Source organism: Balaenoptera physalus (assembly GCF_965194825.1).
Source record: "Balaenoptera physalus genome assembly, chromosome: 12".
NCBI lineage: Eukaryota > Metazoa > Chordata > Mammalia > Artiodactyla > Balaenopteridae > Balaenoptera > Balaenoptera physalus.
In genome coordinates this window covers 75283613-75311595 of record NC_138897.1, presented here as the reverse complement: position 1 = coordinate 75311595, position 27983 = coordinate 75283613, and the positions used below count along the sequence as shown (strand labels likewise).

Genomic DNA, 27983 nt, shown 5'->3' with positions numbered 1-27983 from the left:
ATGGCCAGAGCAACAAGCAAACTGAGGGAGCCCAAGACGAACTTTTTACAACTTAGAATTTTTATTAAAACAATCATTTAAATTACAACAATCCCCCAGAATAGAAAATAGCCTTCCCTGGTCTGGCCCTGACAGGAGGCCCCATAGGAAGAAGGGTGGTTTGACGTCTTTGAAAACGGGTGGATGGAGCTTCCCTGGAAGCCCAGAGGGGCCAGCCTGGCCCCCGGGCGGCTGGGAGAGGCCATCTCCCTGCCAAGGCCGCCCCCTCCAGGGGCCTGCAGGTCCCAGCCCGGTCAGCGGGCGAAGCTTAGCCAGTTGCAGGTTGTTAGCCTCAGGACTTGCGGTTTTGATTTGAAAGAGAAAAGAAAGGGAGAGAGAAACCTGTCCCCAAGACTACAGAACGCAATCACTCAGGAAGCGTTATGTAATGCCGCGGGGTGCTGTCCAGCAGGGCCCGGTGGGTGCGCGAATAACTGCATAACTGTGAGGACAGCACAGGGCAGAGCCGCTGGGGCTGAGGTGGAGCCTCAATCAGATCAACGAGGTGCCCTGTGCGGACCCGCCAGGGGCTGCCAGCGCAGCCTCGCTGAGTGTTACCAGCACAGCGCTTCTGCCCAAGGACCATCAGGAGCACTTCTAACGAAACAATCCAGGCAGGGCCCTGCTCTCAATGGAGGTCAGGGGCTTCCTTACTTAATAAGACCTAAGCCCGTTCACTTACAAATCACACAGTCACCTCGGCCATTGGCACACGCCCTGAAAACCAAGCTCTGCTTTCATTCCTTCTTCCACTGGGGCTCAAGATATTTCTGAGGGCTGCCATCCTCTCCGCCTGTTCATCTCTGGGAGGTACCTGCCAGCTCTCATCCCCAAGGAGAGCTGCCTTGTCCCTGCTGGAGCCAGGCTCCGCTGGCCCTCAGAGTCGGCTCCCTCCACAGCTCAGATCCCAGCCGGCTGCCCTGTGGCTGCATGGCTCGGCATTCCCCAGACTTCAGACGTACACACAGCAGTTAAATAATAAAAAAACAAAGCCTGACAACATTTTTATAAATGACCACCATGCTCTGTGCCCACAGCCACTGTTACAGACTAAATGTGCGGGTCAGGGATGGGTGGTGAGCCTGAGGAAACAGCCTCACAACTGTCAGACCTTACGTTACAAACGCGGCCGGAGGACCCCCGCCAGGACCGTGTCTCAGGGGAAGAGGCCTCGGAGGCACAGAGAGACACAAGGGAACCTTCCAGCTACAGCCATTCATGCTTAGTGTCCTGATTCGGAGTCCCACCCTGCATGTCCTGAGGGGCTGGGGGGACACATAGGGCTGGCTTCCTCCGTGCAAGGTGACCCAAGAAGGTGGCGGCCAGCCCAGGACACCACTAGGTCAGCTTGACCATGGAATTTGGCAGGATCTCTGTGAGCGTCTCAGTTTCTCAAAACCACACAGGATTGCCAGAGGCCACCTCTGCCCTCGGGAAATCTCCAGGCCCTCCCACGCCTTCATTTAATACACATCTTCTCACTGGTTAGCACTTATCCCCGGCTCAGCACAGCAGCCTCATCAGAAGGATGTGAATGGCCTGGTGGGTCACAGCAGCACCACCAGCCATGGAGGAAGAAAGGGCAGGAAAGCGGCCCCAAACCAAGGAGTGAGTATGGGCCGTGGGGTGGCTTTGTGACCTGCTGCCACCCGGCATGGCCGGGGGTCGCGTGTCAGCAGGTGCAGAGCACTGACTGTGAGGGGTCACCTGCATCCCCACCCTCACACGGCCCAGGGGAGAACATAAAGCGAAGGGCTCTCAAGGAGACGAGGGCAACAGCCAAGGAGGCCCAGGTAGAGCCATGGGTGGGAGGGCCTTGCTGGTGTGTGGTCGGGAGGAAAGACGATTCAGATCAACGAGGCAGACTGGGGCCAGTGGAACTGGGTGTCGGGGCCTCAGAGCCCTACAGAGACCCCGGCCACGGCTGGGCTGCCAGGTGCTGACTAGAGTGATGGGGAGCCCCCCACCCCGCCTGCAAGAGAGGCTATGGTTGCAGAGGGCCCCGCCTGCCTCCTGGACCCTGGCCTGAGGTGGCAGGAGAAAGGCAGCGAGCGTTCTGTAGGGTGCAGGTTCCTACACAGCTCTGCTGGCCTCCCAGGCCCTCTGCTGGCAGCCAGCCCTCCATCACAGCTTCTGCCGGGTCTTCCCCCAGGCACAGCTGCCTTTCCCATTCCCCACCAGCTGGCAGCCAGAGCGCTATCTCAGGGGTGCCTAGGCTGAGGAGCCGTCGCCTGGCTCGCTCTCCAGTGATGTGTAGCAGGCAGGTTGCTGTAGGCCTGGGCTTGGGCGGCCATGCTTCTTCCCATGCCAGTTCCTCACCAGTGAAGGAGATGAATGTTCTGGAACCTCGAGGGGGTGAGGGGGGGATGGCACCAGCCTCCCGGTCTCCAGGGGGCCTGTGTACTTCACTTCCTACAGCCACTTCCCAGACAGGGCTGGGAGGTCAGCAGTGGACAGTAAGACACACACCCCAGGGCGCTCTGGACGAAGGAAGCACGGAATCCCACATTAGATAAGGAAAGACAAATACTCAAAAAAATTTAAAGACTCAGGTCAGGAGAACTAGAACCCCAAGAGAGATACGTCTGCAGGGTCATAGTTCAAGGCAATTGCACGTGAAGGGGGCTGGGCTCTCCGCTCAGCCAGGAAAAGCTCCAGAGCTCCCGAGGAAGCCCCCATCCAGCCTGCCTACGGACGGCTCCCTCGGTGTCAGGCCCATCCCATCGGTGCCGCGAGCAGAAGTGGCCAATCCTCGGGTGGCTGGGTCACCTGCTAGAGCTCTTCAAAGAAGGCCACTCGGGACTTGGCACTCTGCAGGGTGAGCTGCAAGGAAGCAGAGAAGAAGGTGAAAGGGGGGCTGGCTTTCAGCTCTTTCACAACAGGATGACCTCCTGCCTCCCGGACTAAACTCAAAGGTGGCTGGGAGTGAAAGGGAAGACAGTTCAAGTAGATGTTCAAGAAGCTGGTGGTCAATCCCAAGTAAGTTTCCAGATTTGCCCAGGAACTCAAATTAGGAGGTGACAAATGAGGACATGCCAGGAGGGATGGCTGGTGGGCAGAAGCATGTCAGCAGGAAAATGTCATCAATGTCGCCTTTTCACAGAGGGCAGGGGAACCCTGGGCATTTTAATAGATTCTCACATCCCCGTCTACAAAGGAGTCTCTGCGACGCCTCTTGGTGTGCTGTCCGCGCTGGCGCCAGCCTGGGTGCTCATCCGCTCCAGGGCTCGAGGGCCAGCTCAGCAATGCAAGCCTCTCAGTCCTCATGCCCTGGGCACGCTGCTGGGGCAAGGAGACATGGCCTCGGGCAGGGCAGGCCTGTGTCAGGTGAGGAAGAGCTCGTCCTTTCCACTCCTGGCTCCCCAGGTGGCCCCAAAGCAGACTTGCCCGTGACCTGGCAGCTGAGGGGGGGTTTCCATCCACAAACTGGGAGGCAACGGGCTTTCCAGGTAGGGCTGGTTTAGGCAGGGAGGGCGCAGCACATGGGGCGGTGCTCTGGGCAGAAACTGTGAGGCCTTCCCAGGAATGCTGTCCTGAGCGGCACAAGCTTGAGAAGACGTGGAAGGGAGAGGGAGGATCGGCGGTGGAGCTCTCGGTTTGGCAGATAAAGCGACCTCCCAGGCTGCCAAACCCCAATCCCCCAACTCGGGAGGCCCCTTCCCAGGATCTCCCCAGACAGAAGCATCTGGCATGGGCGCCCCCCCAGTGCCCTGCTTCCTGCTCTACTCCTGAAATCAGTTACTTAGGTGAGACTGTGTGCTCCATATCCAGCTCTGGGATTTTGCTAAGGAGTGTTTTCAGGGAGGGGGGACACAGAGTGCGTACTGTTCATCTTCATACCCTCAAACCACTTAGCTTAGTGCTTTGCACATAGCAGGAGCTCAGTTTGTTGAGTGAATAAGATGTAGGTGATAATGATAACGAAATGGTGAGATGCATGGGAAAGTCGAGAACTCCACCTGGGGCTGAGAAGGCCCAGGCGCTAATTCCCCGTCACCAGCTCGCTGTGTAGCCTCAGTGGACACCCTTGACCTCTCTGAGCCGCTTTTCTCTGGAGTTAAACCATGGGGGCAGGCTGGATGGTCTGGCCCATTCCCTCAACCTCTGGCAGTCCCTGAATCCAAAGAGAGCTTGGCTCTCCAAAGGGTGGGGGAAGAAGACTCCAAACCAACCACTTCACCATCAAAGACACACAGCATCAGTACACTCAAAATGAGACAGCTTGAGAGCCAGCTCTTTAAATCCTGCCAAATCTTTTGGCCTTGAAGTTCCTGACTAACAAGCTAAATGCAGGGAGACATCTGAGCTCTTTTTTTCAGTGGAACCAATTTCAGAAACCCTTTGGAAAGCCCAGCTCCAACGGGAATGGAGAGAGCTTTCATTTCTTTGCTGAAAAGGAACTCCCTCTAGAAGGATGGGTTTCTCCCTAAACACAAGCAGAGGAGACGGGCCGGGAGTTACGTGCTCTGTGATAATGGGAACAAGGATGGTAACGGGAAGAAAGAAAGAGAGCCAGAGAGCCGCTGGGACAAAAAGGCTCTTGGGGGAGGGTGAATCAAAAGGTGTGAAACCCCGTGTCTCCACTCGGGTTCCTCGCACACTCCCGGGGAGACCTCAGGCTGGCTCCTCAGGGTACAGGGGACCTGCAGGGGATGGGGGCTCTGCCGCAGCCCTTCCTTCCATACACTGAATCACTCACAGGCACAGCCAGACTGCCCGACCCAAAGCCCATCTGGGCGGCTGGGTGGTCCTGGGCAGGTCACTGACTCCCTCTGGTCTCAGTTCCCACCGAGAAGCAGGGGTGGTGGCAGCCCCTTCCTCACAGGGTGACGTGCTGGGGGACAGAAACTCTGTGGAGCGCTCGGTGCCGTGCCTGGTGCGCGGTGAAATGCTACAGCTGCTGTTACTAATAGCAGTGTCACGTCCCCCCTCCCCCAGCTCCGGCTCCTCTCCTTCCGGGGGGAGCAGGGCAGAGGGCAGGCTCAGAGGGGTGAGGGCGAAGGCAGGGTTCACAGCCTCTGAGGCAGGGAGAGCAGATGCCCCCGAGAGGCCTGGCCTCTTCCCCAGGCGCAGAGCCCGGGCTGTGGGGGCCTCCGAGAGCCTCCTGCCCGTATGTACAACGATGGCTCCAAGAATTCCTGGATCCTCCTACCGGAGCTGCGTGCTGGCTGTCCCCTCGAGGTGCCAGTGGAGGGTTTTGGCAGCTCTGGCAGCACCAGACTCCAGTCACTTGAGCGTGTGCTTGTCGGGAGGCAAAGCCCTCTTCGGGTGGGCAACACACTGCCCTGGATCCCAGCCCACACTGACCTCTTATCTCGCAAGAGCAGCAGTCGCACCCCAGCCCAAGGAGAGGTGCGGCGCGAGATCGAACACTGGCCGTGCAGAGGCAGGAGAGCACCCTGGACGCGCAGCCTCGGCAAGAAGACAGTACCGTGGCCTCCAGGCTGTTGGAGGGAAGGGCAGAGCCACCGGACAGAGGTGGCTGACGTGGCTGCTGACACCAAGGGCACTGGAGCATCCCACCTCGGCCCACAGGCAGACCTGGCTGCCCCGCCCCTGCCTTTCACCCTTTCTGTACAGTTTGTGGTGGTTCCAATTCCAACAGGAAGCCCGTCGTCAGAGGATAATCCCGCACGAGCTGACTGGCGCGCCTGCCCCACCTCCGCAGCGTCCCTCATCTCAGGCATCAGGACCTGCTCGTGCTGGAGCGCAGGTCGGGGAGCTGGGCAGTGAGGATGGTCCGTGGGGAGAAGCCTGGGCTTCTTTCTTCCACGTGGGGACTCAAGCCCATGGGCAGGGAGGTTCCCCCTCAGGCACTGCCAGCTGCGCTCCCGGCCCGGCTCCGCCCCACACCCCAGCCCTCCCCTCACCTGTGGGATCCCTCACCACCTGCTCTTTCTAGAAAGCTCATTGACTGTCACATTGACCGTGTAGTCTCACGCAGGAGGTATCCCTAAAGGAGGAGGGGAAGGCTTAGAGGAGACAGCACAAAGCTAGCCCTTCATAAAGGGAACTGCCTCTGCAGGTCGTCTTCATAGACTCCTGGAAATCAGCTCACAAGCATCCTGGATTCCCGCCACCCTCTCCTACCCGAAGGTGTACAAGCCACGTCAGCGTTTGGTCCGTCTTCCTGCTCAGGGACGGGCCTGTCTCTCCGCACAGCGCAGCAAAGGGACCACAAAGATGACCCGCCACCCTGGGCCTCGCATCCTGCGGTGTCACATGGTGAGAGCCGGAGTCAGCCGCGAGGGCCACCCACCACCCTGCAGCCCCTTCGGTGATCCAGCAACACCCATCATCACCCCAGACCCACTGCTCGGGGGGCAGCACCTCCAGGACTGGGGCAGTGCCAGCGGGGGGGTACTCCCCAAGTGCACAGAACGTGGCTCTATGACCACGCTGCCATGCTGGGCGGACTCCGAATTTCAGTAGGTGGTGAAGCAGAAAGGCCTCAGAACGCGGACAGACAAGCAGGGCCTCTTCTGCTGCCTCATTCTGGGACCTGGCAAGTCTGGTCCACCTTCTCTGAATCCTTCTGAGGACACGCGGGTAGAGTTCTGCCCGAACATGACTGGTGGCCACGTCTGCCCCTCACCGTCCAAAACTCCCCCTGGGTCCAGACAGAGGCGGCCAGGGAGTCCTGGCAGCCGCGTCCAGCCCCTCCGGGAGCTCTGCACCCCATGTTCCTCTCACCAGTTCCCTGAAGATGACAAAAGAACATGAAGTTTCCTCACCAGGCACGGGACTGACCCGCTTCCCTCTTGCAGCTGTCTCCTCACATCTGATTAAAATCCGCCGTGTGAATAATACAGGAGGAATTAAGTTCTCTCTTGACTGAACCGGCTGTTCAAGTCTGTCACTAATCCAGCTCCATTCTGAGGAGACAAACTTCCTTTTCTTTCTCGGCTGCATATCTGTATGGTGTGGTTTTCGTCTTCGGGGGGCTCTGGTCCACCTGTGGCCTGGCCCCTTCTTCCTGCCCAGCCTTGATAGACACAGCCTGGCAGAGTTCCCCCACAGCCACCTCCCCATCACACTGCCTGTTGTCTGTGACGGCCACCAGGCTGTGCAAGGGCAGGACGGGGAGCCTCCTGGCGGGGCGAGACCTCTTCACACCACCCGAGCTGTGTGCGGTATCACCGAACAGACACCTCCGCCAGCTAATGAATCAGATTCGGGAGACACTTCTGTCTCCTTAAAAAGACAGGAGGCTGGCTCCCCCAACCCTAGGGAAGGACTTGGTACCCAGCAGCCTCTCCTAAACCCGGGCATGCATACAATATGCAGACTCATGGGCTCCCACTCACTGGGCGAGGGTTTCAGGCAGCCCATCTACATAGGAGGACCTGGCCTGCCCTTGAGAGAGGGCCCCAGGGTCTAGAGACAGCAAGCCTGGAAGCACCGAGACCAGCATCAGGCTCGCCGATCCTTCCTGGCCTGCTCTGCAGTGAAGGCTTCCAGCTACGAAGCTCCTCCGGCCTCACTCCCAGGAGTGCCCCCTGCTGGAAAACCACAGCCCCAGGCTGGCTGCCAGCTCCCTCCTTCCAGCTCTCCTCCAAAAGTCCTTTTGAGGGGGATTGCTTCCCAAAGTGAAGAGAGAAGAACTAAATGTATTCCGGCACAGAGCCTGCAGCAGCAAGGCTGTTTGATTAAGAATGAATTACACTTTCATCAGCACAGAGAAATTGATTCACAAGGCCGCACTGTGATAATCTTGTTCCTAAAGCAAAAGGGGGTGGGCGGGACACAGAGCCACTTCGGCTATCAATGATGAGAGAGAAGAAGCTCTACAATTAAGCTGGGAGAAGAAAACTAATCAGAGCGCCAGGATTCCTCCAACTAGTCTCTGGGGGCCTCACCTCAATCCACTCATCCCGGGGGGAGAAGAGAAGAAGGGGTGGGGGAGTGTCTAATTCATTTTAAACAAAAAGACCCACAACGCTGAACCCATTTTAGATACTAACCTAATAACTCTAGGCGCTGAGACTCTGCTTGTCCCATAAAAATGCAGTGGAATTGAAATGCAAGCCCTAAAATCATGTTACACTTCCTCTCCACCACTACATATTGAGAACGAAGGAGCGGGGGAGGGCGCAGATACAAAAGGACAGGCAGATTCTCCACCAGGAGCAGGAAGGTGACAGCCAAATCCAGCAGCAGCAAATTCTAACATAATCTCTGGTTTGGGGTGTGATAAACATTCTCCTTCCAAATCAAAGCTGAGGGGGCAGGGCCGGTGAGGGGGGATGGCTGCTATAAACTGGTCAGATTAAGCTATTCTGCTGTCTTGCTAGTTGACAGCTTGTACCCAAATGCCATCTGGTGATGTGCACGGGGAGAGAGCTGTCCACACACTTATCCCTAAGCAGGGGTGGGATGAAGGGCCGAGTCCACCACAATTAACAAATCCAATTTGGTATCAGCTACTGTATCTGCTCTAGAGAGAAATATGCCTGGGAAAACCCAGAGGGTGCCTTTGGTTTATTAATCCTTTAGGGACCTAAAGTGGCAGAATGATGTCTGGAAACCGGTATCTGCCCATGTCTCAAGCTGCCCGTGTGATGCTAGCAGGGCCTCACTTCATTCCTCCACCTGGAAAATGGACGAATGGGCCTGATTCACCTCGCTGGGCAGGGGGAGGCTAACTGATGGGCACAGAGCACTGCACGAGCACCTCCGGGGAACGGGGCAGATAGACCGATGTCATTTCAAATTGCCAATATCAGAAGGGAAATCACAGCAAGGATCATAAGAATAGAACCTCGAGCCCGCAGAATGAGTTTGCATCCCGACTCTTCCCTCCCGCTGTTGCAGTGACAAATCAGGTGCTGGAGGAAAGTTGCACTGAAACGTATCTTCAGTGCTGAGGGACCAAATGAGATGTCTTACTGCATCCAATAAGGCCCACTAATGTCCTCAGACACTTCCAAATGGTGGTAAAATACCCTAGAAGGGAGAGGCAGGTTTTGCACGCTCCTCAACGCCTCCCAAAGGGCAACTGCTTGACCAGGTAAAGCCCACCAACCAAAGGGAGGGACTGGATCGTGGTCTTTTGGCAAAGAGGCTGGTAGAATCTTCTACCTAGGGAGCTACCAGGAACAAGCAAGGAAACTGGAAGCGCTCGACAGTTAAGAGGCGCGTGGACATTCAGTCTGCGTGAGGTGGGAATGGCCTTCAGGGATGAGCCCAGGCGTCACGTCCAGGAGGAGGGCGCCCCGAGACCAGCCCATGCCTGCGACACCTCCCCCGAGCTTCCCACGGAGCCAGTGCTCTCTCTTCTGTGTTCTGCATCCACACCCGGTGCCTCTGCTGACCCCTGCTCCCCACTCCACTCCTGCTCCCCTTTCTTCTCCACCCCGCCCCCCACCTCTGCCCTGTTCTCACAAAGGGAAAGTTCTGGAGCCAGGGAGCCAAGGCAGGGGACGCTCCACCAGACAGGCAGGGTTTCCGAAGCAGGCAGAGCCATGTGGGTCCCTGAGCGGGGTCTGGTGGTGCTGAACGTATTCACCACACGGGCAGCGCAGCCTGTGGAGCTGCCCCCGTCCAGGCAGGCGATGCTGATGGAGGTCACAAGGGAGGGCTGGCTGGTTGCTTTAACTGTGGGAGACGCCTTTCACGCATATTCACCCTCGCCCTGTGATTTATCACTTCCCTGGTGTTTTAAGTGCTCCACTTGACTTGGCCAGCCCTGCATCTCCAAAGGGAGTCCATGTAAATTGAAGATGACATTGGACTTTTATGTCTTCCTGATCTGAGAGAGGCGCCTGGAGCTTCAGATAAATGTCGAGGCTCCTCATTCCTGCTCCTCCACCAGCGGAAACCACAGCTAGACCTCGATGGTTCACACCATTTAAGAAAAAAATAAGCTTTCTAAGCTCTATGACCCCCAGGATTTCTCATTTGTCAACTGCCTTTGAAATCCTCTGCTTCTTCAGAGACCATGGGCACAAAAAACAAAGACAAGTTTCCCGGCGCTCAGACCAGCCCACAATTGGGGAGTGAAGCTGTCCCTTGAGAGGGGATGAAGGGTGCGAACGTGTTGTCACCTCCAGAATGTGCTGCCCAGCTAAGTCACACCTGGCCACCACTCACTTCATCAGTGCAGTGGCTCTGAAGGCAAGAGGTTCAAGCCCAAGACACCGTGTCCCCCTCCCCCAGCCTCACTGCCAGACCCCACGCCCTCGCTCACAAGACCCAGAGTCCAGGAATACATGTCACGGTCACTCCCCCCGAGAATGCCACAAATCTACGTTCCCAAGGGCAGCTTCTGATCACTAGCACCGCTCGGGACTCAGATGCGAATGCCAAACCAGTTGTACTGATTATCGATTGGGAGAAAATTGAAATGTGGAGTTAAGATTAGCAGGAAGAGAAAAATACACCCTTGCAAGTCCAAATCAGATAGTACAGTCAGCGGAGTTCATTCTGGCTTTTTAAAAGTTTCTACCTCTAAACACACGGAAACTAAAACACTTAACTGGACACGCATGTCACAAGTTGTGCACGTAACTGTGGTTCGGCCCAGGCTCACAAGCAGATTTGTTTCTTTATATAATTTTAAGCACTTGCTGAGTCCTTACAGTGAACTCACTAAATTCTCATAACAATCCTGAGGGGGAACGAACTGTTTTATTCCCTTTTTACAGGTGAGAACACTGACCCGTAACAGAAGGTGAGAATTTTAGAGATAGTACGTGGCAGAGCAGCAGCAACCCCGGTGAAGCAAACTGGACTGCCTCTCAGCATTCCCATGGTAACCCGTGGGTAAACCCTTGTGATTATCTTAAGCGTCACCAGCCCCGGAGGGTCCTGCTGAGTCAGGGTCAGACACCGGCCTCGAGGTGAGGCAGGAGAGGACAGACAGCAAGGGGGAGGAGTACACCTGGATCGCGGGAGGCAGGAGAACCAGTCTTTCCTTGAAGAAATCTATGATCAAAAGATATGAAAAACAAAACAAAAATCAATGCAGGCTGGTTTGAACCAAGATTAATGACAAGTTTCAGGACAATGGAAACTCTCCAGTTCACCACCGGTCTGCATTTCTCATCCTGGACTTTCTAGATGGAGCTGTGCCCTTGACATTCTAGGTGCCCACACTTCAAAGCCCGCCGTGGTATTTCTCGTCAGCTAGGCTCACTTCAGCCCAGACCACAGCAGGCACAAGGCCAGAGCCGCCCCAGCACAGCAGGTGACTGGCTGTCAGGCTTGGTCACTGGCCACAGGAACAACCAAAGTCTAGAAAGTGGAAAGTGCATCCAACTTCACATGTAGCAAAAGCTGCCGCTATTTAATCTGGTGATACTAAGTCCAGCTGTATTAAGAGCCAACTCCATTTTATTAACCCTTGATTAATCAGAATTCTTGATTAACTGGAGCTTGGCCGCATACTTTGAAAACAAGTTCACATCAAGACACTAAAAAAAAAGAAAAAAAAAAGGCTTCTGTGCATGTCCTAGGAGCGGTACACATTTGACTACAAATCAAACATCATTTGTCTATAATCACAGCTCAGTGGGAACTGACGGTCAGAACTGGGTCTCTGAAGAATTTAAGCGTTCTGAATCATTACAGAAAGAAGAGAGATGAAATCATATCAAGGTACAACAGGACGGTCACATGCAGAGAATATCTGACAGAATAGACTAAAACAAAAAGGGACTTCCTGCGTGCCCCTGTGCTTGCCACGGGGTCCAGGAAGCCACAGTGGAGCCGCCCCGGGGTCCTCTGGGTGCCACGGGGTGATCCCTTGAGCAGAGGTGCCACCCGGCCGGCCCACTCCGTGCTCTTCACACTTGCCCGATGCGGAGCATGCGCCGCTTGGTGCTGGCGTGTTCAGCGCCAGCGTGTGGTATGAAAGCTGAAGAAACAGGAGCCCGCTAAACAAAAGTGTCACACACAAATTGTGGTTCACGCCACGGGTTCCTGGAACCACTGACAGATCGAATCCATCTTCTAATGAGATCCATCTGGGACTTTAATAGCAACCACAAATAGGATCTATCCTATGCCAGATCGCACTTTTTGGTACAGAGCTTCCAATGGGCTTATTTTATTCTAGGAGCAGAAAGCACGGTGAGGACACCAAAGGACACATCCCGTGTGACTGTCAGGTGTGGGTGGGCTCGCTGGCGGGGGTACTACTGGGGAGCAGGCGAGGAGCAGAGGCAGGATGTTATTATTGCACGTAATAAATTCTCTCCACTGCCTAGGCCTGTTGGGAGAATAATGAACTGTTGCAGAAGGAAAGCAGCAATTATTCAATTAATTCACTCCACGAGCACTGACTGCCCGTCTGCTGGGTGCCCAGACTGCTCTGTCCCGACCTGAGTTCACGGCGACTGCGACCGCGCCCCAGACTGCAGAGAAGCCCAGGCAGAGGTGGCCGTTAGCGCGCCGGCGGACAGACAGTCTGCTTAGCCTGACTGCATATCAGACCCCTGTGCTATTGGTTTGCTGTACTTGAAAAGAGAATAGATGTGTACAGAAAGGGAGGCTCTAGAGGAAAATGAGGGAACACGGGCAGCCCCTTCATCCCACGACCAGAAGCTACCAGGTATGACTGCGGGTCTTCAGAGGCTGTCACCACACGAAAGGTCTTGATCTCGTGTTAAAGGCACCAGTCTTAAGAACATCCAAATTGACCCCGTTTCCATGCTAGGGTTATTTATCTAAGGAGTACGCCACCAAGACAAAGGACTTTAGACAGACCTGACCGGACAAGAAGCCATGACCTTCCCCAGCCCGACAACGACACAAGATGTGAAGGACGGCTGGTCCTACAGCCCTAGGACATGCTCTTCAGAACGAGGCAGCCTTCTGCACCCTGGAGGCTGTCCTGGCCCCACAGGGCGGATGCCTGCTCTCAGACTCGAAGCATGCTGCGGCCAATCCCCACGCGCCACCTGCCCTCGGGAGGGCTCGGCACAGCCCGGGGACAGAGACAGGCAAGCTCATGCAGGGGTTAGTATCACAGAGGGCAGTCCCATCACCACATACAGAGTACCTGGGAATAACCTACTTTGAGGGCTCAAATGCAGATAGGTCTTCTGCCTTGGGCTTGAGGCTAAACCAGCAAAATAAAATGAAGAAAAACAAAAACATACCCTGTGATATCAACAATGCCACATGTGCCATTTGCAAAATGCTCAGACAGGCCTGAAATTGTGACAAGTGACTTCATTTGTGTGTTTTTATAGCTTGGAAACGGGTCTCCCCAGCTTTCAGCACCCCAGGGCCCTGTGGTCGAGGGCCCAGATCACGGCAGCAGTGGCAAAGATGAGCCTGCGCCCGGCGCCGGGGGAGGGAGTGGGGCAGGGAGGGGTCCGAGGCAGCTCCTGTGAGGCCCGACTGGCTCACTGGCCCAGTCATCCTTCTTCCTCTCTGCTCACTGGCTGAGGCCTCACTCCAGCTCCCCTTTGCCAGCTGTTTCAGAATTTGGTTTGGAAGGGAAACCCGGTAAGTTACAGAAGCTGGAGGAAAGAAGAACGTGGACTGTGGAAAGGTCTCTCCCTCCAGGTCACCCTATTAAAAGGAATTCTCTACTCGGTGCCAATACTAACTGGAGTCAAGAGGGAGGATTCAGGGCTCCCGACTGTACCCCTCAACCATGGCAGGTAGATACGGATCTCTTGAAAACAAACAGCTCTCAAACCGGGAGACCAATTTAAAGACTACGCTAAAGTGTACAAAGTGAAACACATCTAACTATCACCATCTAAACTCAACGAAGAGCCTTGTCTTACTGACCCCCATTTTACAGGTGTTAGCCTGGTCCTGGGGGAAGAGACAGGAGCTGACATCACCTGGCAGGAGAGGACCTTTCCGCTTTGCCCAGCATAAGAGATGTACACTCTTGGGCTGATAGTTAGCATGGAATTTAACTTCCTCCAAAATGCTGAAAGCTCAAAATATCCGTGGAGAAAGACATGAAACTGTTAGCAACATAAATGAAGTCTCATCTTTTAAAACATTAAGGTTCTTCTAGATACTCCCTTTCAAGTCTGAAAAAAGTTAAAACTTCAGAATTTGGTTTCTAAATCAAGAACAGAATTTTACAGTCTTTGCCATTTAAAAACACAAAAAGACGAGAGGGAGAGTCCATTCTCAACAGCCTCCCTTTCATTTTGCTTTCTCATTAAGTAAGGCAGCTCCCTGGGCAGAACTCCCCTCGGCTTAAAAGACAGAACTGCTTTACTGCTAAATGATGGATCAAAACCTGTCCTTTAACCGTGATTCATTTCATCAGAGCTTTTAACACAAGCTCCCCTTCCATCGAGCCAATGGGTTCACAGTCATTGGCAGATTAAATTCCCTTTCTGGCGTGAGTCAAAAAATTTCCTCAACTAAGTACATATAAAAAATGACAACAGTCTAATGACTCGGCTACTGAGGAAACCAGATGCCAACCTCACATTTCATTAACGACTGTCCTAATCAGCAAAAGACAAGAGACTCGGTACCTTTTTAATGGTATTGTGTTTGCTGCTGGTGCCGCCCTGATCAGAGTTCTCATTGTGCAGAATATCCAAGGCCGTCTCCCTCTCTTTGAGTTTCAAGGCCTCGATCTCTGTCTTGAGTTCGTTGAGCTGCTCCTGCAGGTGCTTGCTCTTCTCCATATACTCCACCCTGCCAGAGAGAGGACAGAGTATCAGGGGGTCTGGCAAACAGTGAGGTACCGTGACCGAGAGGCTCCAGACCCACACGCTGCTTGGCCTGGGACCCAGGGTCTGAGCCTGGGGTTCACATCTCTGCTCGGCCACTCGCGGGCCATGGGAGCTTGGGCCAGTCACTAAACTGCTCTGCATCTGTTTCCTCATCCATAAGATAGGGATAACGATCACAGGGCTGTGGTCAGGATTAAACAGAAGGAAGTGTAGGAAAGCCTCAGTAAACTCTCATACCAGTTGTAATGGATAACAGATAGTTTTTAGTTCTATACAGAAAACAACACAAGAAACAAGCCTCCTGGCATCCAAAACAATCTTGTCTCAACACTTCTCAGAGAAGTAATTCCATTCTAGTGACCTCTTCTGATAGGCCATGGCTACATCCCTACTTGTTTTGGGACATAATCTCCTAAAGATGACCGAAGCTCACTCAGCAAACACCAGGGATAGAAAGATGCCCACCACCACCTGCAAGCACACATGGTTATCTATGAAGGAAGCCATCCTCAGGGTGTCCAGCCACACGGGCACAGCCAGGCAAACCGGGCATCACAGACACAAGGGACATTCTGCAGTGATTCCCACGCACGGGTGGTGCCTGGTGCGCACAGGTAATGAGTAAGAAAACATAAAGTGTAAAAAAGCAGTACCCTGATCACACAACCATGTACTGCTGAGCATGCCTAGAAAACAGTGAAGGGTAGAGGGAAACTCCACCACGGGTGGAGGGGACTGCGGGTGCCACAGACAGAGACGCTGGGTCCCTCTATCCTCAGGACACGTGCCCAGAGAGACTTACTGCCCGGCCTGTGGCTGCCCATGCTGGACACGGAGAGGGTTACCTGAGGACACCAAACAAGGTGAAAGCGCATGGGCCGCAAAGTCAGACGGACGAAGCGCTGCACCCCGGATCTGTCCCTCATCAGCTGTGGGGTGCTGGGTGAGCTCCTTAAATGTTCTAAATCTGGGTTCTCATTTATAAATGGGAACACTAAACCCACCTTTGAAGTCAGTTGGTGGGAATGAAATGAGATAAAAGATAAAGGACCCTGTCACCCAGGCACCCCGTGCCTGGCAGCTACTGTGACATTTCCCTGGCCAGCCATGGCACAGATGGCCGATTTACCGACGGCTCTGATTAGGGGACCTCAGTTAGATGCCCTCTGCAGTGGGGCTCCCTTCCATCTCACAGCCACGTCCCCGACCATAAAGTGAAGGAGGAGGACAGCTCAGGGCACGCTGGGCTCAATGTGTGGCTCCCACGGCAGGGCCGTTCAAGCTGACTGTAGCCCCAGCCGTTTGCCCTCCTCAGCCTTGAGCTTGAGTTTCTTCTCTCTCGCCCTTGTTCTAGACATGGGACCCGCCACAGAGCTCAGCCGCCAGAGAACACAACTAGGAAACGTGTCGCATCACCAGGTTAGAACACGACCACCACGGACCACCACGTGAACAGCGGTCTGACTGGCTTGGAGACCTCTGACAACCAGTCCTAGACTTCAGGTGAGCTCTGGAGCCACTATAAACTCTGGGTCACCAATCAAGTGTCATTTTTATCCTGGAAGATGAATGCTGGTCTGTCGCCCTTCATTTCCAATTAGGAAATTCCTCTCCCGGTGGGTGAGGACAGAACAAACCTTTGTAGGAGTTAGTGCCAGGCTGCCCACGTGGGGCACGGGGGAGGGGAGGGGGCTCCGTACTTTTCTTTCTCTATCTCCATGGAAAGCCGCTTCATGTCAGTATCCTTGAAGTCGAAAGACAGGCTGTCACCAATGAGGTTGAAGCTTGGTATGTCAGGAGGCAGCGGGGCTGGGAGTGGGTTCATGGGCTACGAAGGAGAAATCAGATTAGGAGGTTCGGTTCCACAAGAACAGAGGGCACTGCTGCATCAACCACCCACCCCTCCAGAGGCCATAAAGGCTCTGGGCCCAGCGTGCCCACCCTTGAAGCAGAGGGTGAGGCAGTTAGATTTGTTTTGAGGACTTTCTCCTCCCAGATCAGAGGGTCGTCTAAAATATGGCCCCAATCTACTTCTCCCACCGTCTGCCCTATAAGATCGTCAATGGTATCATTTATTACCCCTTGGACCACTTTGCTTCCCACCTCTGTTACTTTGCTTAAACCAAGTCACCTCCCTACGTCCCATCTCTCTTTCAAGGCCCTAGAACATTCTGCACCATTCGCTCCACCATGCGTTTGCTTAACAGTCGCCCTGAAGGCCCCACCAGGTGAACCGGAGGGCTGGGAGGGAAGGGACCGCTACTAGGTGAGAAGCAGCGTGGCTGGCAGCCCCAGGCTCACCGGGTACGTGGGCTTGGTGGTGATTTCCAGGAGCTTCTGCTTGGCTCTTCGCTCTGCCTCACGGGCTTCCTGCAGGTCCTGCTTCAGCTGATCTGCCTCCTTGGCCCTGCAAGGAGAGAAGGGACCCTCAGCTCCACAGAAGATGACAGGAGGAGGAAAGAGACCCCTCTTCCCCCTTGACCCCCGGAGACAAGGGAGCTGGGTTAACCCTGAGGATGGCACCAGACCAGGCAAACAAGCACGGGGGTGGGGGGGTGGGGGAGGATTTACAAGAAATCAGAACTTCCGAAGCAGGAACAACATTCCCAGGTATTGTTCATTTCAACTGATTTCCAGTTTAAATCAAAACTGGGAGAACAGTGAAGCAGGTGGCCAGAAGAGTCAAGGATGAACCTTTGCAACTGGGGGAGGGGGAGGGAAATCGGGGGAGGGGCTAGAAGCTTCCTCTGCTTCTTTCTGGGTGAGAGTGGGCTGGGCAAAGGTGTCATACTGGATCACAAAGGGCAGGATGTGAAAGAACTGATTCTTCAGGACCCCCAAGTGAAACAACCTCCTCGGGCAGGAAGATAAGCACATAGCTGAGGGCCTCGTGCCTTGTCAGGACACTGGACCCAGGGGACCCAGCCCAACACACATCACTCGCGGGGAAGTGACGGCACATGGAAAGAAAGGAGCCTAGGGCAGGGTGGGAAACACGGAACCGTATTCCCAGAACGACACGCAAAGAATGGAGAGGAAACTGTAGCGACTGCACCCTGGCAGTGAAAAGCCAAATTCAGGTGTTCTAAACCCACAGACCAAGTGCCGTGAGGAATGAGCCAGGGTTATCTGACGGCTGTGGAAGCAGCACAGCCCAGAGCCTCCAATTGTCTTTGAAAAGCACAGACTACAGTCCCATCCTTCGACCTGGTCGTGAGCCAGGGCACCCTGCCCTCCCCTCCCATCTTCAGGGAAGCGTTAAAGGTGAATAGCTGCTGTCTCCCCACATGCCCCTCAAACCAAAAGGGAAAAGAAGCACGTTCTGTAAATGTCAGAAGAGCCTCCTCATGTCTCCTCAGCTAACAGCAGCCTGTGGACAAGCTCGATGGTTTTCCTGCAAACACAAGCATCACAGAGACGGGGGCTCATCGCAAAGGCACAGCCCGACCAGAGTCCACCGGACAAGAGAACTACGTTCCTGCACCCGTCCAGCTCCAGCCCCACTGGCCTGTGCGGGAAGGAGCCTCTGCCCCTGCCCGGGAGACGGGTCAGCAGCTGCCAGCAGGCTCTGCCCCAGCGCAGGGCCTCCCCGCCCCCATGCTGACCTCCTCTCAGACTCCTCAGCCATCTTCAGCGCCAGCACCTCGGCCTCCAGCACCTTCTGCTCCATAAGGCGCTTCTCTTCCTCCGTCCGGATGGCCGTGGCCTTGATGCGCTGCATCTCCTGTTCGGCCTCTGCCGCCTTCTGTGCCAGGAGCTTCGCCTCCTCCTCAGTGATTTGGGCCTTTTCGGCCAACAGGTCGGCTGTCTCCTCGGACCGCATCTGGAGAAAAGAGCGTGGTCAGTGGGAACAGGAGTCCTGTGCCTGTCATCCCTCCCCGATCAGGCCTCAGAGACTCAGGTCAGCAAGGACCAAGGTCTTGGACTCCTTGGGGCCCTGCCACGGAGTGTCCCCAAGCCACACCCTTCAACTTCTCAGAAGGCCCTTCAGGGTCCCTCCATGGGGACCCACTTGAGCTGAGGCTACACTTTATGAGGGAGAAACCCAACTTAACTCTGTCCTTCTTTCTCTTTAAATAATTGCTTCAAAAGCACGGGAGACTGTGCCCTCTGGGGACACGTCACAATGTCTAGAGACATTTTTGATTGTCACAAATGGGGGAACCTAGTGGGCAGAGGCCAGGGACACAGCCAACCAGCCCTCAACACACAGGATGGCCCCCACCAGGGGATGACCTGGCCGCGAGGTGGGGCGGGCCAGGGCTGAGACACCCTGCGGGAAAGGTGACCCATGGTGAGTGGAGTCTGCCTGCACTTGGAGGTTGAACTCAATCTAAATCTGCTCCTGGAAACACAGGCAGAGAGAAAGACAATAATTTTTTTAAGCCAAGATGTCAAAGTAAATGTGGCTAATCCGTGGTCCTTGGGGGCCTAACTCCAGAGCCAGAGGGAGTCCGAGTAGCCTCCCAGGACACAGCCCCTTGGAAGTCACCAGGGCTTCGTTGGCCATCGTCGCCTCTTCCTTCATCTGCAGCAGCCTCCTCTCCAGCTCGTCCCTCGTGCGTTCAGCCTCCTCCCTCATCTGCTTCTCTCGAGCGAGGCGCTGCCTCTCCATCTGGGGGGAATGAGCGGTCGCTGGTCACAGGGCCCATGACCTGCTGTGCCACAGATCCGAGGACGGCCAGTGCCCAGGGTCTCCCCTCTGGGGACCCTTTTCTTCCCTGGACTTTAGGTACCAGTGTCGTTCTCCTCACCCACCACCCTCCATCCTTCTAAACCAGCTGTAGAGTGGAAAGCCATGCTCCTTGAAAAATCATCTAGTGGTAAATGAACAAACAGCAGAACACGGAGCCAGTCTCCACCTGGATGTACAGGTACATCCGTACACGCTGGGTACGGAAACAGCTACCTGGCCAACGTGCCTGAGACCCCAGTGGCTCTGCCCTGCAGCTGACAGGACACAATGCAGGCTCCTTCTCCCCAAGGGGCAGCTCCAGAGATAGACCACGTGTCCCTCTCCGCCACCATGAGCCACCGTGCCGCTTCTTACCCACACGGACCCCTCCCACACCTCTAATCTCATCAACAGTAGCTCCACTCTTGCCTCTGACCCTCGGAGAAGATGGAATCATCCGTGTGATGCATCAATAGCTCACACATTGTATTTCACAGCGGGAGGCGGCAGCAGCCAGGCGCAGACCCCCACAGCCTCAAGCGGAAGCAACTCCTGAGCCAGGCCTGCGACAGGAGGGAGCCCGGGGGGAGGAGTGGGAACGCGGCCCTGATCCCTGATCCTTACGGCACCAGCACTAAGCTGCTGCTGCCTCCCTTGCCTTCTGGATCACTGTATTAATTGGGCCACATGCCGAGCTTAATAAGGGGAACAAGCAGAGGACAAGTGCTATTCTCTGTGATCCTAGGGCTCTAGCTGAGTTCAGAAAGCAGGAGCCAGAAATGACCACTGCACTATTTTCTTCCTTAAATAATTAAAGCACATTTAATTACTTACTTCTTGCTTCAATCTTCTCCCAAACACAAGATTTTTAAGATTGCTGCTTTTTCTAAATAGTAAGTCAAAAAAATGCATTGGGCCTCAAAGGAATAATGCAAAGACAAGCAATAAAATACAGTAAATTTTTCTCCAGTTTTCCTCTTGCAGGTCAATGAAAAGCTTGGCCGATTTGTTCTCTAATTTCCATCATATTACCATTCCCATTAGGTGGATGACTAGATCCCCATTATCCTCCACTTGAAAAAAGTCTACAATCCCCTTCTGCTCTCAGCATTGCACCCTCCCTGAGACCTCCACCCCAATCTTAAGGGACCTCCTGTTTGCAAAGCAGTTTCAGCTCACAAAGACCTTTAGGTACAGTGTGTCCTCTGATCTGAGACACAGAAGAGAGATCCTTAGCTCCACTTGACAGATAAGAAAACCGAGATCTGGAAGGTAGGTCAATCACTAGGGTCACATACTAAATTTCACATCTGGCTCCAAGGTCAATGTCTGTACTGCTGGGCCATGAAGCCCCTGACCTGAGGTTGCCAGATGCCAGGAATGTGCATCTGCCATCCTACAGGCAGTGCAGGTCCAGGGTTGTGTTCAAGCTACTCTCTGCACAGCCTGGAGGCTTACACGCTCCTTGCCGTGATCAGATCTCTCACTTCTAAGCTTTCCTCTGCTGATAAAGAGGTCAGAGAGGGCTCTTCTTGAAGTTGCCACTATGACCCTGTGCTGGCCCAGGAGCATTTCTTTGTCCAGCAAAACCCATTCCACTGTCCCCCACCCCACCCCAAAGCATCCCGAAGAGTACATCTGTGGCCCGCCATCTCAGAGAGCAAAGAGACGGAGCCGAGAGCACAGAGACGGAGCCAAGAGCACAATGGATCAAACTGGGCATTTCATTCTAAATCTCAGGGCCGGGAGCCAGCTTCATCGGAGGACCCAAATTAGAGAGCTGCACACAGACTAATTATTACCCCTCCAAGCCTGCAAGTCCTAAGAGCAGCCGATTGCGGCTGCTGCTACTCTGTCTAGTAGTTCATCCAAAGCCACGATTGATATTCTCAGCAGCGGGGCTCAGACTAGCTGTGTGGATTGCGGTGAGTCAAAAAGGTCTAAGAGTAGAAAACAATGATGCAGATCGTCCAGGCTGCTGATAACGTGCTCCTGGCACCTCTCGCTGTGGGCGATGTGCCGCCTGGGTTGACCTGCAATGGGGAAGTGCGGCCGGAGTCTAATTCCAGCAGTGGGCGCAGAGATGCCGCCCTGCATTCCATCACCATCTAATTAGAAAAGGAGAAGTCTGGGCACAGGAGACAGGCAGGCAGAAAGAATGAAAGCTTAGCTGCATGGACGATGGATGGATGGATGGATGGGTGGATAGGTGGGTGGATACATGTGGGCTTGGCTATCTCTGCCCACAACGTGCATTAATCACACTTCACTCACTTCACTGGAGAAATAACTAGGGATGTGTCTTTGAGATATGCTGTTAGAGTTTATTCCTCATTTCCAGAGCTGACGTCCCAGCATCATTTATTCATCAGCCAAAAAGACCCAACAGGAATAAAATAAGAGTAGGCAGATCCGTGCTCAAAGGACTCCTGTGAGCCCACTCCTTACCTCCGGGCCAAGACCACCACCAGGAGACAGCGGCAGTTCACCTGCTCACCTGCTTTCTGGCCTTCTCCTCCCTGGCCTGAGCTTTCATCTGCTGAACTTCCAAAGAATCAGCCTTCCTCCTCCTCATGAACAGGTCGTGGTTCCCGATACACAGCTGGAGAATCTGTGCGATGAAAGCAGGAGAAATGTTATACCCACACGTTGACTCCACTGAGACAGCAGAGCAGCTACAGCATCTTGGTCCAAGGGCTCTTGTGGGGAACCTGAGAGAAGGTATGGAGGGAAACAACCAACGTCCTCCCTGTGGCCTCCAGACCTCAGCTCTGGAGACAATCACAGTGAAGAGAGGAAGGGGCGCCATTTAGCTTGTCTTCTGATGCCCCTCACTCTGCGGAGTCAGCGCGTGGCTCTGCATAGCAGGGGAGATGATGGCAAAGCGTGTTCAACAGGCAGGGCTGGGACGACAGGTCATTCGTGGGAAAAAAGTAAGTTGGATTCCCCCACCTCCACCACATGCAAAACTCGACTCCAGAGGGATTAATGCCTTAAGTGCAAAGATCAAGCCCTGGAAATTCTTAGAAGAGAACATAGAAGAATATCTTGATGGTCACAGGATAAGGAAAGATGTCAAGCAAGCCACAAAAAGCACAAATAGTTAAGGAAAAGATGTATACGTTTATCTACATTAAAATTTGTTAAGGCATTAAAAAAAAAAGGAGAAATAAGACACAAACTGGAAGAAGAGATAACCAATAAAGAAAACAAACAACCCAAAAGAAAAACAGCCAAAAGACAAGAAACAAGTTTGACAAAAGAGACAATGAGACTGGCCAATAAATATACGAAAAGATATTCAACCTCATTAGTAAATATAAAGATGCAAATTAATATGACACTGAGATACCATTTTAAATGCACAAGATTGGCAAACATTTTTAAAGGCTAATAACACAATTGCTGAGGATATAGGATATAAGGCAAAAGGAAGTCTCACCCAGGGTTGTTGGATCTGTACATTAATTCACCTTCTTTGGAAAACAACGTGACATAACCTTGAATTTGGACATATACCACATGCAGGGCTATGTGAAGACACTCTCTAGACTCCAGGGAAGCGATTGCCCACGCGTACCAGCGGGCAGATACAAGACGCAGAAAGCACTTAATTGTCCATTAACAGGAGAATGGAGAAAAAAAAAAATATATATATATATATATTTTTTAACAGAATATATAATGGAATACTATACAGCAGTGAAATGAAAGGACCATATCTTTGAGCATCAACATAGATAAATCTCAAAAAATAATGTGTAAAAAAGGCATGTGACAGAAGAACACAGTTGATAGTACATATATAAATTTCAAAAACATACATAACTTGCCGTATACGAACTAAAGTTCTGATGAAAAGCAGGGGGATATTAAGCACACAGCTGAGAATGGTGGTCACCCTCAGGGAGAGGGGGGACAGCAAGGTGCTAATGCGGGGGCGGTTCCACAGTGTTGGGAGTGTGCTATTTCTTAAAGCTTGGTGGTGGGTAAGTAGCTGTTTATTTCTGTTGTTCTTTATAGCCCATGTATACATTATACATATCCTTTCATATGTATGAAGTACTTCAATAAAAATAACTTTTAGAAATTCCTCATCACGAAATGTAGGTTTGACTCTTTAGGTTAAGCTAAAGAGAAATCTTTCAAGGCTGATCAGAGAAGCACGTACCAAGTGAGTGATCATTCTACACCTCACAACATGTCACTCTGATACTGGTTCAAAAAGGGCTTTCAATTTCGCAGAAAAACTACAGTCTGTAGCAAAAACCAGGATCTCAACTTACCAGCTTATTAACACGAAGCTTTGAGGAGTTAAATTTGAAGACATCAATTTTCTTATCCAATGGCTTAATAGTAAACTGAAAGGAAAAAGCAGAAAACAGTTTCAGTCTGATAGCCTAGAACATTGCCACCAACTGGGAAATTCCACAAAAGCAGCAAACCCCCTGGCAAAGATCCAGCACGAGGCCATGCCTTGTCCTGGCTTCATGGTGCCCAGGAAGTTCAGGATCCTGTAAGCTGGGTCCTCGGCACCATCTTAGGCTTGGAAATCTGAAATACAAACCCTTGACGGGCCCAACCTTGAGGCCAACACTGGGAGGGCCACCGAGGAGGCAGCCCTGCCTACAGGAGGCTCACCATCTGGCTGGAACTAGACCAACAAGAGTCAACTACTCAAGAGATTACATCACGTGTTAGTGCCTCATTGGGTGGCACAAATCACAAATCCTCAGGGTAGGATGGACATAAGCTGGTCTTAGACAAAGAATATGACAGAGAAGCTAAAAGGTAGGATGGAGGGGCATTCTGGACAGGGCAAGCAATAGAGATAAGGCAGAGATGGGGAAATGAGCAGTGTTAGCGCGCGCGCGCGCGCGCGCGCGCGCGTGTGTGTCATTATTAACTCTTTGATGACTAAGATAAAACCATGGGTTTAGACTGGGAGGAAGGCAGGAGTGGGGGCTGGTGAGGTAGGCTGGGGATGGGCAGTCAGAAGGGCTTAGATTTGACGTGACAGCATATGGGGCGTCACCCCAGATTTCCAAACATGAGGATGGTTTGATGAAAGCTGTTAATAGAAAGAATACGGTTAAAGAGTGACAAAGAATGGACTGTAGTAGAAAAGGAAAATACTACAAAAATCAAAGGGGAGAGAAAGAGGAATGCTACGGATGGGCGGGTGGGTGGGTGGGTAGCTTTGTAGGAGAACCCAGGGCCAGACTACCAGGCAGGGTCAAATATAAAGAAAAAACGGCAACTGTTGTTCTCACTCATTCCTGATGAGACTGGACAGATCTTAGATTTCAAAGATGCACTTTATTTTTTTTATTTTATTTTTTTATTTTTAACATCTTTATTGGAGTATAATTGCTTTACAATGGTGTGTTAGTTTCTGCTTTATAACAAAGTGAATCAGCTATACATATACATATATCCCCATATCTCCTCCCTCTTGCGTCTCCCTCCCACCTTCCCTATCCCACCCCTCTAGGTGGTCACAAAGCACCCAGCTGATCTCCCTGTGCTATGCAGCTGCTTCCCACTAGCTATCTATTTTACATTTGGTAGTGTATATATGTCCATGCCACTCTCTCACTTCGTCCCAGCTTACCCTTCCCCCTCCCCGTGTCCTCAAGTCCATTCTTTACGTCTGCGTCTTTATTACTGTCCTGCCCCTAGGCTCTTCAGAACCTTTTTTTTTTTCTTTTTTAGATTCCATATATATGTGTTAGCATACGGTATTTGTTTTTCTCTTTCTGACTTACTTCACTCTGTATGACAGACTCTAGGTCCATCCACCACACTACAAATAACTCAATTTCGTTTCTTTTTATGGCTGAGTAATATTCCATTGTATATATGTGCCACATCTTCTTTATCCATTCGTCCGATGATGGACACTTAGGTTGCTTCCATGTCCTGGCTATTGTAAATAGAGCTGCAATGAACATTGTGGCACATGACTCTTTGAATTATGGTTTTCTCAGTGTATATGCCCAGTAGTGGGATTGCTGGGTCGTATGGTAGTTCTATTTTTAGTTTTTTAAGGAATCTCCATACTGTTCTCCATAGTGGCTGTATCAATTTACATTCCCACCAACAGTGCAAGAGGGTTCCCTTTCCTCCACACCCTCTCCAGCATTTATTGTTTGTAGATCTTTTGATGATGGCCATTCTAACTGGTGTGAGGTGATACCTCATTGTAGTTTTGATTTGCGTTTCTCTAATGATTAGTGATGTTGAGCATCCTTTCATGTGTTTGTTGGCAATGTGTATATCTTCTTTGGAGAAATGTCTATTTAGGTCTTCTGCCCATTTTTGGATTGGGTTGTTTGTTTTTTTGATACTGAGCTGCTTGTAAATTTTGGAGATTAATCCTTTGTCAGTTGCTTCATTTGCAAATATTTTCTCCCATTCTGAGGGTTGTCTTTTCGTCTTGTTTTCTTTTGCTTGGCAAAAGCTTTCAAGTTTCATTAGGTCCCATTTGTTTATTTTTGTTTTTATTTCCATTTCTCTAGGAGGTGGGTCAAAAAGGATCTTGCTGCGATTTATGTCATAAACAAAGATGCACTTTAAACATGAATATCCACTCCCAAGAAAGACTTGCTAAGCAGATGAAGTCGTTTAAGAAGATCTATTCTTGGGTATTTCTTTCACATGCTATATTGTCCAACAAGGGCTTAGTACACAGAGGACAGAAAAATGGTCCTTTGTTTCGCTTTTGGTCAAGTGAACTTAGAAGCAGTATTGCTCTTGTGTAGGCTGCTATTTATGAATTTTGTGAGCTTATTTTTGGCCTTGCTATCAAAGCCCAGAGCTGTCAGTGGGAAACCTCAAGGAGTGGGGAAACCACAGGCTCTGTGCCACGCCAGGGCATGCACACAGAATCAATGGCTCACTTAAAATAAACCAGCACTTCTGTTGTGACAGCACAGTCGTTGTATATAATGACCAAGACTACTTCTCATCATGTCAAGTCAGCTTGGGGCCCTTGCACCGTGTGAGTTACTGACGTGACGGAACTCGGGGGCGCCTTGCCCCGGGAGAGGGAATATTAGTTTACTGTGTCGAGCCATCGCACTAGGGGAGACTTCACTCCTTGGCTTCCATGAAGGATGAGTGTTTTGGGAGCCTTTAGCACGCGAAGTTGTGGATGTGCAGTAAATAGACTTTATGAAATTAGAGATGAAAAACTACCAGCACACCTACTGCTTTAAGTCACATAGAACTTTCAGTTTAAGTGCTTTAAAAAAGAAATACCTAAATGCTCATCTCCCGGGTTACTTACAGAAATCTGAGAAGCCAAAATGTTTTGAATTAAGAAGCTCAATCTGTCTCATCAAGCACGGCCAAGTAGATCTCAACCACATACTGGCAACCAGGGACCTGGTGCTCCTTTCCTCGAGTTGCTACACGAGGAAAGAGAAAGCAGGAAACCTGCACGGGGTGGGGGCTCTGCAGGCAGCCACGTGGGCCATCTCTGTTACTCACTCCACGCCCAGGCCTGCCTTCCTCAGCCCGGTGCAGTGAGTCTCAGGGCCCGTCCTCTGTGCTTCCCTGGAAACTCAGGGGATGTGGCTTCTGCTATTCCTCTCACCAGACACAGGTCACCTGATCCCTCTGCATCTCCGCTTCCTGAGGTGACACAGAGCAACCAGAACACAGTCCCTACTCTCACAGCAGTGTTCTTGTGAAGACTGAATCAGAGCCAGGGCAAAGCTGCTGGCAGGCTGAAAAGTACCATATCGTCACCACCTCTGTCACCAGCCGCTCACACTGAGGTTATGGATCACGGCAGTTGAGTCACTACTTGACTATAACTTCCCTGAGGGCTGAGACTGCATTCTCTACATCTTTGTTTCTCCCACAAAACCTAACACAAAGGAGATGCTCAAAAACTCCCTTAAAATTAACAATGAATGTGGTTACCAAGGGGGAAAGGGTGGGGGAGGGGATAAATTGGGAAACTGGGACTGACATATACACACTACTATATATAAAATAGATAACTAATAAGAACCTACTGTATAGCACAGGGAACTCTACTCAATACTCTGTAATGACCTATATGGGAAAAGAATCTAAAAAAGAATGGATATATGTATATGTTTAACTGATTCACTTTGCTGTACAGCAGAAACTAACACAACATTGTAAAGCAACTATACTCCAATAAAAATTAATTTTAAAAATTAACGAAGAATGAATGAATGAATGAATATAGGATTACAGCATTAGGGAAAAGTCACAATCCTATATAGTAATATTTGAATTCTAAGTCAGAGTGCTCATTTGAGTTATTCAAACTTAATTTTTCTTTAATTCTTGTAAGCAAGTTGGCCTGATATCCTTCTTTATATCACTGCTGATATGTATATATTATATATACTATATATATATATATATATATATATATAAAATACATATACATTCACATACATGTTATGGAGAGGTGTGTGTGTGTGTGTGTGTGTGTGTGTGTGTATATATATATATATATATATATATATATATATACATATATACACACATATCCTGCATCCCATAAATCAAGCACTGGACACAGAGAGAGGGTTTAATATACACCACACTTAAAATACAAA

General features: G+C 51.7%; 1 protein-coding gene across 5 annotated transcripts in view; it reads right to left on the bottom strand.

Moving 5' to 3' along the window:
• Positions 1-39: 39 nt before the first annotated feature.
• The window catches only part of NF2 (NF2, moesin-ezrin-radixin like (MERLIN) tumor suppressor), an 86229-nt gene continuing 58285 nt past the window's right edge, over positions 40-27983 (bottom strand). The window contains exons 9-17 of one of the 5 annotated variants that reach the window (XM_082417296.1): positions 23664-23738; positions 21875-21988; positions 19195-19317; positions 18308-18525; positions 17004-17109; positions 16403-16530; positions 14499-14664; positions 13058-13102; positions 40-2862 (exon numbers count right to left, since the gene is read on the bottom strand). In XM_082417296.1, the coding sequence (XP_082273422.1) occupies positions 13067-13102; positions 14499-14664; positions 16403-16530; positions 17004-17109; positions 18308-18525; positions 19195-19317; positions 21875-21988; positions 23664-23738 (966 nt within the window). In that variant the 3' untranslated portion in view covers positions 40-2862; positions 13058-13066. Of the gene's footprint in view, positions 2863-9208; positions 10966-12974; positions 13103-14498; positions 14665-16402; positions 16531-17003; positions 17110-18307; positions 18526-19194; positions 19318-21874; positions 21989-23663; positions 23739-27983 lie in introns of those variants that run through there. The other 4 variants (XM_082417297.1, XM_082417295.1, XM_082417298.1 and 1 more) reach the window with 4 other exon arrangements.